This window comes from Arachis ipaensis, chromosome B9 (assembly GCF_059453495.1).
Source record: "Arachis ipaensis isolate K30076 ecotype BB chromosome B9, ASM5945349v1, whole genome shotgun sequence".
Taxonomy (NCBI): Eukaryota; Viridiplantae; Streptophyta; class Magnoliopsida; order Fabales; family Fabaceae; genus Arachis; species Arachis ipaensis.
This window is the reverse complement of record NC_142444.1, coordinates 152,282,513-152,293,289: the sequence shown is the minus strand read 5'-3', so window position 1 is coordinate 152,293,289 and position 10,777 is coordinate 152,282,513. Positions and strand designations below refer to the sequence as shown.

The 10,777-nt window shown below is 32.4% G+C and overlaps 1 protein-coding gene across 1 annotated transcript; it reads left to right on the top strand.

Moving 5' to 3' along the window:
* Positions 1-1,818: 1,818 nt before the first annotated feature.
* Positions 1,819-4,477, top strand: LOC107646280 (protein FAR1-RELATED SEQUENCE 5-like). The gene is made up of 4 exons (XM_088499382.1): positions 1,819-1,830; positions 1,941-2,131; positions 2,201-4,289; positions 4,409-4,477. Exons 1-4 carry the CDS (start codon positions 1,819-1,821, stop codon positions 4,475-4,477), a joined length of 2,361 nt encoding a protein of 786 aa, XP_088355508.1.
* The last annotated feature ends 6,300 nt before the right edge of the window (positions 4,478-10,777 follow it).

Sequence of the window (10,777 nt, the reverse complement as noted above, 5' to 3'; positions counted from 1 at the left end):
TTTGCTTTTCATTCCATTTGGGCTATGGAATTGGATTTTGCCTGCAACAATAAATAATTAGTAATATGTAAATATAATTAATCAACACTAATTATTTATTTTACCCAAAAATAATGTTTGTTATCACTAATTAATTTAGTTAATTTCTTAACTCAACAAAAGGAAATATCAATATTCTTGGTATCCGTAATTAACATAATTCAGAGAGGATATTTTCTCATATAATATATGAATTGAATTTGTGAATAGTTTGGCGAAGGATTTAGAATGATTTTAGGAAGTGAGACAAGATAAGGATTTTTCTTATAATAAAGTGGAGAAAGTATAAGAATGGCAATCTGTAGAAACAATAGAAGATATAAGAGATAGTCACCTAGCATTTTGTATAGAAAAGGAGAATAGAATGAGAAAGGAAGGACTTAAATAGCTCTTAGGTATGCACAAGTTGCGTTAGAAGAATCTAACTCGCGTTTAAGTAAAATCTTCAATCTGAATCGTCACTTTGCAAGCCTTATAAAGTTTTCTACGTTTGGAATTTAAAAATATCTATTAGGTACAAATTTATATAGAATTGAGTTAGCTTTAGACGACAATCAGATAATTATAACTTGAGATATTTACGAAATACTGTTAGTATATTAGACTGATTAGTTACTGTATAATTTTTTATTATGAATTTGTAACAAATTTATCTACCTAATTGAATTTGAATTTTATCTTGTACTGAATTCAAAGAACAAAGCTAGTTTTCTCATCTTTTCATATAACCAAAGAATAAGATTATTCAAATTCAATAATTATAAAATTAATTATGATTATATCTTAAAAAGCTATTTATTGTTAGTTAAGAATTCACTAAAGTTAATATTTTTAAATTTTTAAATTTTAAATTAGATAAATTAATTTTTTAATTATATTATTTTTTATTTTTTATTATAAATTTAAATTTTAAATTATTATAATTTTAATTAATTAATTATGGAATAACGAATATGATTAAAAAAACTCGGATGTTACACTAAAGCCTTTTTATATTCTCCCAATAATGCACTCTTTTAGGTGTTTAAAAATACCCTTTAGATGTTTAGTTAATTAGCTAGTTTTCGTTACTGTGTAATGACAATATATATAATTATTAAATATATATAAAAATTATTTATTAAAATTAATTATTAATATAAAATATATATTAAAATATAAAATATATATTAAAAATAATCTTAATAATATATGTATTTATATACAAATATATAGTTGTTAATTTTAATAACAAATTTTAGTATATAAATAATATTTTGTATAATTAAACAAAGCTATGAGAAGATACACGGAAAAAAAAAAAAAAAAAAGCTATAAGAAATTTCATCTTTCTTGGTGAATGATTCGGTGGTCCTCACTTGTTTTTTCACCAATTGTGGTGAAAACTTAAATCAACGGTTAGATCATTATTAAATTTGATCCAACGGTGGGTTATATTTTGTCAATTATAATCAATTTTTTTTTTACAATTAATGGTATATGAACTACGGCCCAATAGAATTTGTTATTTCCATAAAAAATTTTGCTGAATCCTAAATTTCACCCACACAAAAAATTGAATTTCATAATTTCCAACTAGTTAAACACACAATTGTCTCCCTTCGTCAACATCAACATCAACATCATTATCTTCTTCTTCACTCTAATATTAACTCTGTTGATGTTTAACTATACATCTCCTAAGTTTCATATTTTACACCTTTACAAGCTTATTTCTTTATCAAATTTACGGCGTATATCTTATCTCTCAATCTCTGCGAGGAAGCAATCTGAATCCCAATGTCTAATGAGGTAGGTTTTTCATCAATCTGAAACCCTAACTCACACTCTTAGGATTAATTTTGATAGATTTCTTGCATCATGCCGTCAAATACCTAGTCTAAATTAATTTGTTCATGTAGGATTATGTAGATGAAACCAATAATGTTGACGGGTTTAACGGGAATTTGGAGAATCCCTTGAGAAACGGTGATGAGCTCCTGGACGACGATATCTTCATGGATGCTAACTTGGCAAATGCAGAAGTTGATGCTTCTGAACCCAATGAAGGTGCCCATTTTGATCAATTGGATGAATCTTATAAGATTGACGGGTGAGAGGACATAGGAAAGACTGAGTTCTTGAATATTGTAGATGTTGATATAAAAAGATATCATTTCAGTGATCTAGGAGTGGCTTTTGATTTCTACAATGCATTTGCCAAGTCAAGGGGATTTAGTGGTCGAAAAAGTAAGACGCGAAAGCATAATGGGATAATCAATCGACAGAATTTTGTTTGTTGTCGCGAGGGCTTCCGACAAAAAAAGGCAGATAATATGCATACCAGAAAACAAGAGCCTAGAGCTGAAACTAGATGTGGCTGTAAGGCAAAGGTTCAGGTGTCATTTGACGTTGTTAGTGGTCGCTGGATTGTTTCAAAATTTTCTGATTTGCATAATCACGACCTTCTTCCTCCAATTTTTACTGCAATGCTTCCTGGTCACAGGAAAATACCTGCTGCAGACATTGAGCAAATAAATATAATGAGGAAGGGTGGATTAGGCACTGCACATATTTTTGCAGCACTCTCAAGCCAATCTGGTGGTCACCACAATGTTCCCTTTTTGCCCAGGGACTTGTACAATCAAGTCGCACAGCAACGTCGACGGTTGAAGGGTGATGCTAGTGCGGCTCTTCAATTTTTGAGGAAGATGAAGTCCATTGATCCTGTCATGGTTATAAGATATGAGGTTGATAGGTTTCACTCGATAAAGAATTTATTTTGGTGTGATGGAATAAGCCAAATGGATTACCAATTGTTTGGTGATGTATTGGCTTTTGACGCTACTTACAAGAAGAACAAATATCATTGTCCACTTGTCATTTTTTCGGGTGTTAATAACCATAACCGCACAGTTGTCTTTGCAGCCGCTCTTGTGTGTGATGAGTCGGAGCAAACATATATTTGGTTGTTAAAAAGTTTGCTGGAAGCAATGAAGGGGAAGGCCCCAATTTCAGTTATCACAGATGGTGCCCTTTCAATGAAAAATGCAATCGAAAATGTTTTTCCTAATGCACATCATCGCCTATGTGCTTGGCACCTTATTCGCAATGCCACGAGTAATGTAGGTAACCCTAGGTTCACATCGCAGTTTAAGAAGTGCATGCTTGGTGATTACGAGGTTGGTGTATTCCGTAGTAAGTGGGATCGGATGGTTGAAGAGTTTGATGTGCAAGACAAGCAATGGATAATTGATATGTATGATAACCGTCATAGTTGGGCAACAGCACATATCCGTGGAAAGTTCTTTGCTGGGTTTAGGACCACTTCTCGATGTGAGGGGTTGCACTCAGTTATTGCAAAGTATGTCAAGTCCAGGTATAATTTAAGAGATTTTGTAGAGCACTTTGATAGATGTGTTGCCTACATTCGTTTCAAAGATAGTCTAGCAGACTTTGAATGTGCACATGGAGTACCTGTGATGCAAACTCATTTATTGTCATTGGAGAAGTCTGCAGCTAATTTATATACAAGAGAGGTATTTTTTCTATTTCGCCCTATTATTATAAGGTCTGGTTCAATGAAAGTGTTAGATTGCATTGATGTTGGTTCTTATATGTTATACACGGTGGTTAAGTATGGTAGTCCTAACGATACATGGCAAGTATCTTTCTGTGATTTACCAATGGAGTTTACTTGCTCCTGTATGAGGATGGAGTCATTTGGCATTCCTTGCGAACACATTCTATCTGTTTTAGTTACACTTGACATTTGTGAATTGCCAAAATGTTTAGTTCTAGATAGGTGGACCAAAAATGTGAAACAACAAATACAAGATACAAGGGGGTTCACTTGGGATTGCTTAAAGTCTACCCAATACTGGTATTTGATGGACTGGTTTAGATTGGTGGCTACACTATCAGCAGGTAAAGATGATAGGTTCAGGAGCATGAGGGATTGGGCAATAAACACAGTGGATAAAATGAAAGCTGATGATATTGCTAGTGCAGTTGCTTCTAGTAGTGCAATTCCTGCCACTCATACAGATCCTCGTGACCCCCCAATTCGTAGAAGAGCTAAGGATCGTGCCGGACAACAGTGTAGTATATGCCGGGAGCTCGGACATAACAAAACTACATGTCCAGATCGGAGTAAGTATGATAGGAGTTCACATGAACGGCATAATCTACCTACAGATGATGATGCATATGAGGCTATGTGGGATGAGGAAGAAGACTTCATTTACGAGGAAGATGAAGGTGAATGTGCGGTAAATTCTAGTTATGAATCTAGCAGAGATCAAGTGAGACATTTCTCAACTTTGATATTTTATTTACTGGCTACTTTGGGATTTTTCATGTGTTGCTCATAAATTTTGTGTTATTTCAGGATATGGAGATAGATGACTCTAATTATGAATTTGGAAATGAGGACGATGGAGCCAATGAAATTAATTAGTCCTATATTATTTTTGTTTCATTTAATTTGTAATGTGTATTACGTATTATTTACTTGTTCCAGCTCAAATTACCTTTGATTTAACCTTTAGTATTTTTTTTTTGTCTTTTTGAAATATGGATATCTTCTATTTAAATACAACACAAATGTGAGAAATTAATCCTGTCTAATTTGGTGTATATTGGGTTTAAGTTCTAACTTTTAATTATGTCTAATTGATTTTTTGTAGTTACTGATTACCAATTTTAGGCTACATTGATGAAAGATGAAAGATGAAAGTTGGGAATAAATATGGTGTTTATGTTAAAATTTGAGGGATTTTTTCATCTTGTCTTTTGTTTTGGGTATTAGTGTTTCATAAGTCTGAATGCTTGGATCTTATATTACTCTTCATATAATAACAAGGATATTCAAATTCATGCACTAGTAACAAGGATCTTATATTACTCTTCATAAGTCTGAATGCTTGGATCTTATATTACCTTTGATTTTTTCATCTTGTCTTTTTCTGCACAACCATATTTTGGCGCCAATATGAGTCCATACAACTTCCTATATCCCATATTATTCCCTATATAACATATGTTTCACAATTCACTATTACACATAGAAGGAAAACCAGTAACAGAAAAAACTCTTCAATGGAATTCCTGAACTTGGAGGCATTTGACATCACCGGCTCTGTTTCACAAGTTTACGGCAGGTAACAACATTAAGATTGCAACTTCAGTGTGTATTTTAATATAAGTTTTTATTTGTTTGGTCCAGGTATACTAACTTATCTAACTATATTGTTCACCATATGCTTGTAGTGATGCTTTTGCCAAGGTTGAAAGCAACCATGACCATGCTGTCCCAGAAAAAATGGTGGAAGTTGGACAAGTTGACAACACCAATGGAACAGAGTCTCTGCGTGGAGAGTCTAAAGAAGGGACACATGCAAACTTCAATTCTAATGGAGTTTCGATTGAGACCCCGCATGATGCACAACAATTGAATGAAGTAGTTGGAGGTGGACAAAACATGCTCTTCGTAGGCTCGCAACACCTGGATCCTTCCCAACACGGCTTTCAGATGTTTAAGGAGAGTTTGGCCACTGGGACGTGCCAACAAGTGGACATGGAGACAAGGCAATTCATGCGGCAGCTGATAAGACTCTTTGAGGTAAAAAATTCAAAATAAAATGATTATTATTATTATTTAATGGCCTGTCATTTACAATGCTCTCTGAAGTTTTTTAAACATTTATATCAAGCCAAATGCTTCATTGTCTTGTAGGAGCAACAAGTTCAAATTAAAGAGCTGAAGGGCTCAGTTGAGAAATTACAGGCTGAGAAAGAACCAAAAAATGATCTTATTGAGAAGCCTGCAGAAGATTTAATATATATTGATTCTGATGACAATTTGGTTTACACAAACAAGGAAGAGAAAACCCCAACTAACTTGGTTCCTTCTGGAATTCATAACATCTCTCCTATAGCTCCCAATACTGAAGAGAATTTAGTGCAAGCTCCAGCCTACACCAATATCATAAGGAATAGGTTGTTCAGGACCCCTTTTACTAGAAAACCCAAAAAGGAGAAGGGAACAGGTTTACCTACAGTTAACAGTGTAGGTAATCAGGGGCCAACCAGGAAAAGCCCTCCGTTGAAGAGGCATTGTGTAGGCCAAGGCTCTCGTCGGACCAATGCTACCACAAAGGTACCTTGTTTAATTTTGTGCTAAACTCAATCACAATCAATAATATAGTTGCATTACTTTGTCTCCATAACTTGTATTAAATATTTTTTTGTGCAGAGCGGGAGAAACAAGTTTAAGGTAACACCTGCAATGGACTTCAATGATGTGCAAGCAAGGATATTTGCATACATCTTCAACAACGGAGTGTATCAAGAGTAAAAATCTGAACTTTATGCGTTTGCAATATCATAAAAAAAGACAATAACCACATAGTCAAATTATAATTATTGATTAATCCATGTGTTTTTGTTGACTCTACAAAGGGAGTATCTGGTGAAGATGGGCGAAATGACAGCTACAAGAAAAATCATGCATAGCCTTCTTCCTGAAAATGATATAGATGAATTGGTCGTGCAAATGCTATGCAAAAACGTGACACTCGCTCAATTTGCTTACCCTGACCCCTACATTTGGTGTCTTCCTCCCACTTTTGCGGTTAGTTAGTCCAATTGCATGAAATATTATGAATATTGTGATCATAACATAGCATATTTTAATAGAGTTTATCAACTATACTCCAATAATTTATTTAACATGAATTTTGATTGATAGGAGGATGTGCATGAGAAAAAGAGTCAAGCACTCATGCAGATGGAGTATATGAACACTTGGATCAAAGCATCAACACAACTGCAATATGTAAGATGACCCTCTCCTTTAAATTCTACAAAATCTTTAATTTGGATACAGTATTGTTTATTGTTACCTTTAAGTTTAAAGGTCCTGTGTATTAAGAGTAATTATGATATGTGAATATCCTATATGCTATCTAATTAATCCAAATTTCAAGATCTATGTGCCAATTGAGGATCTCGGTGCCAATTGGTTTGCGATGGTAATTGGAATGCACCAAGAGGCTTTATATTACCTTGACTCTAATCCACAACCGTACTTGGTTAGAGATAGAAAGGCTCGGATGCGCGACGTTGTAAGGCTTCTTTTCATAAGATCAAAAATTACAAATTAGATGCTTGCTATCAAATAATTTAACCACTCAAAAATTCTTGGTAATTTGTAGGCCAAAATGTTGTTCAAAATAACAAGTGAATGCTTTGACACGGATGAGAAATTTCTACCCCATGGCTTACCAGATTGGCCAATTATAGATGGAAAGGGCATACCAAATTGTCGCAGCGAATAGTTGTTAAGCCACAAAAAAATATTTAGCCGATAGTATAATTAAAGAATAAAACCCAAATCAGCCCCTGACAATTACCTCGAAAGACAACGAGGCCCCTGACAAAAAAAAAATTCACTCATAATTAAATAACATTGTATAGTAATTGTTTGTTGTTACTGCAGTACCAATTCTGCTAGTTGGGTTATTTCATGGATCAACATGGAAAATTAGTTTGATTATGATCTCCCAGGCATGGTGAGCTACCTGGCTTTGATTACTAATTATTATCACTATATTAATCAAGGCAATTTCTTTTATTATTTTATTTGAAAAGATAATTGAGTTTTTCGTGTAAAGAAAAATATTATTCATTGGATTGCAATGGGAGGACATTAAGAATGTTAGAAATTATCCTATCATTTATCCCATCAAATATATATACTAATAGATAACCAAGCTCTAACAAAATATAAATTTCATTAAACAGTTGGAACACAACTTGCTTCGTGCTAAGTTAGCGGTGGACTTGGTTACTAGTCCCTTCAATCAGTTGAAGAATGAGATTCTTAAAGATGCAATTGAGTGGGAGAAGCACCAGGTGGGAGCATGAAGGACCAATACCTAAGCATTTTTTTTGTGGCATATGTAGCCCGTATTATGTAGTTTGCTTTAATTATAAACTAGTTTTATTTTCAAGCTTTAATTATCATCTAATTTTATTTTAGTTGTGCCAGTTTGGATATTATGGGTGTACTTACAAAGGCTTTAACTTTAATTATTATCTATATTATGGATGAATCATTTATTTATCTTTCTCTTTTATTTTATGGCAATCAAAATATTGGTTGGTCAACATTCATTATTCTTAGGAGTTCTTTCATAAAAATGTTATTAAATGCATGCTTTTAATTTTGTAGTTTTATTATATGAAATTTCTCCAAATTTATATCTATTTACTGACTGAAAGACTTGTATGTGAAGTCATGACACTATTTATTTTTAGAGTTCATGAACATATTTTTACAAAACTAAACATGTATTGATTGCCAACTATTTATGTTACTCAGTGACACAATCATATAATTATAAAAGCATTAAGTATTAATTTATGCACAATAGTACATAACATGACATTACATCACAATCCAAGAGTATTAGCAACATGAAATTGTGGCCTTAAGTTGGACATAAAATGAAAGATACTAATTATTGAGTCTTAATTGGATGCATAACAATGTCAGTTACACAGAATTATGAAATTAAATTAAATAGCATAACATAAATAATCAAGCTCTAATTAATGGTCCTTTGTTTTGAGACTCATAACTAGTAGAAGAAATGGATATTATCTATATTAGTGATCCAAAATTTCAAACTGTGCAACCTGGGAAAGAAGATAAAGAAAAATATTTTAGAAACATAAATCTAAGTCACAAAGAACAATGTAACAGTTTCAAATCAGATGTTATATAACTTCAGTGTTGATAATCTATATTATAGCATTAAGAAAAATATAATATTTATTTAAATTGATTTATTTATATTAAAAGAAAGCTCATTTAAGCTTTACATATTATGCAATTCAGAAGAATTATACCAAAGCCTTTCAATTTGTCTTTAACACAATGAATGATAAGTATTATGAGCGAAATTTACTTCATTAACTCACTAAAAACTCAGAATCATTTACCTTCAAAGAAGAATGCATTAATTAATGTAAAGTACTTCAGCAAAGCTGATAATTATATACACAAGGAGATTTGAAGCCAACCCCTCCTCAAGATTTGTATAAGTTCAAAAACAATTGAAGATATATATGAATGCATAATGTATTCTTAGTTAGGTTTTCCGATAAAGTGGAACTAATTTTCAATTTGCAGCATAATAAGCAACACATTATTGCAGGAAGTTAAATTGTAGTAGTTACTTTAAAATCAAAACCAGTTTTAGTTGAAGTCACAATTACAAATAGAATAATCAATAAAAATCATAAGTTAAACATGAAGTGACAAAATGAAAAATACAAAGAACAGTGTTAGTGTTATCTCATAGAGGTGAAGCTTTTTTGGTCTACTGCTAAGTCATGGAGATAGAGGAGTTTGCTAGATTTGGTCCACCACTGTAATGTAGAAAAACTATCTTCTCGTCCACCACAACAAAAACTACAAAATTAGAAAATTTTGTGTCAAAACCGAACAGGGGACAATTCAGATAATGGGAACGGGTAGTGCAAAAGAGAGCATTTCTAGAACAATCGATGAGTCAACAATACTCGTCGCCACTATCGTCCCCATATAGGTGACTGTCTTCCACCGATGCTATGCACCCAACAAGAATACAGTTTCGACAGTTTTCTCCTTATCTAAAGTCGTTAATAATTTAACATTGCTTGCAGTTGATAAATAATAATCTAATTACATAAGTAAATAATGCTAGAAATAACCTAATTTTAGGCTAGGTATTTGATGGCATGATGCAAGAAATCTATCAAAATTAATCCTAAGAGTGTGACTTAGGGTTTCAGATTAATGAAAAACCTACCTCATTAGACATTGGGATTCAGATTGCTTCCTCGCAGAGATTGAGAGATAAGATATACACCATAAATTTGATAAAGAAATAAGCTTGTAAGGGTGTAAAATATGAAACTTAGGAGATGCATAGTTGAACATCAACAGAATTAATATTAGAGTGAAGAAGAAGATAATGATGTTGATGTTGATGTTGACGAAGGGAGACAATTGTGTGTTTAACTAGTTGGAAATTATGAAATTCAATTTTGTGTGTGGGTGAAATTTAGGATTCAGCAAAATTTTTTATGGAAATAACAAATTCTATTGGGCCGTAGTTCATATACCATTAATTGCAAAAAAAAAAATTGATTATAATTGACAAAATATAACCCACCGTTGGATCAAATTTAATAATGATCTAACCGTTGATTTAAGTTTTCACCACAATTGGTGAAAAAACAAGTGAGGACCACCGAATCATTTACCATCTTTCAGCGTCATGCTCTCTTTTTTTTCTTTTCTTTTTCGTTTTGGCCTTTTCTTATCTAACTTTTGGCTCTTTTAAAAGAGTATGACAACAAGGGTAGCACTCTCTTAGCGATGTCCACATTTATTTGACCACCAAATAAAGAAACATAATGCTAATCTTCTCAACTATTTAAGGAAATACATTCGCCCCGGCCCTTATATATGATGATTATCATTTATATTGGAAAGGAGCCACTTCGATAAAGACATTTAAAATATTTTTTTTAAAGATATTTTTTAATAATTAAAATTTAACATATATAATTGATTAAATCGTGTTATTTTTATCAAAATTATACAGGATAAATTAATTTGACAAAAAAATAGTGAATCAAATTTTGAATTGGTCTAAATTAATATTATCTTTTATAAAAAAATAACTATAATATCCCTATTATA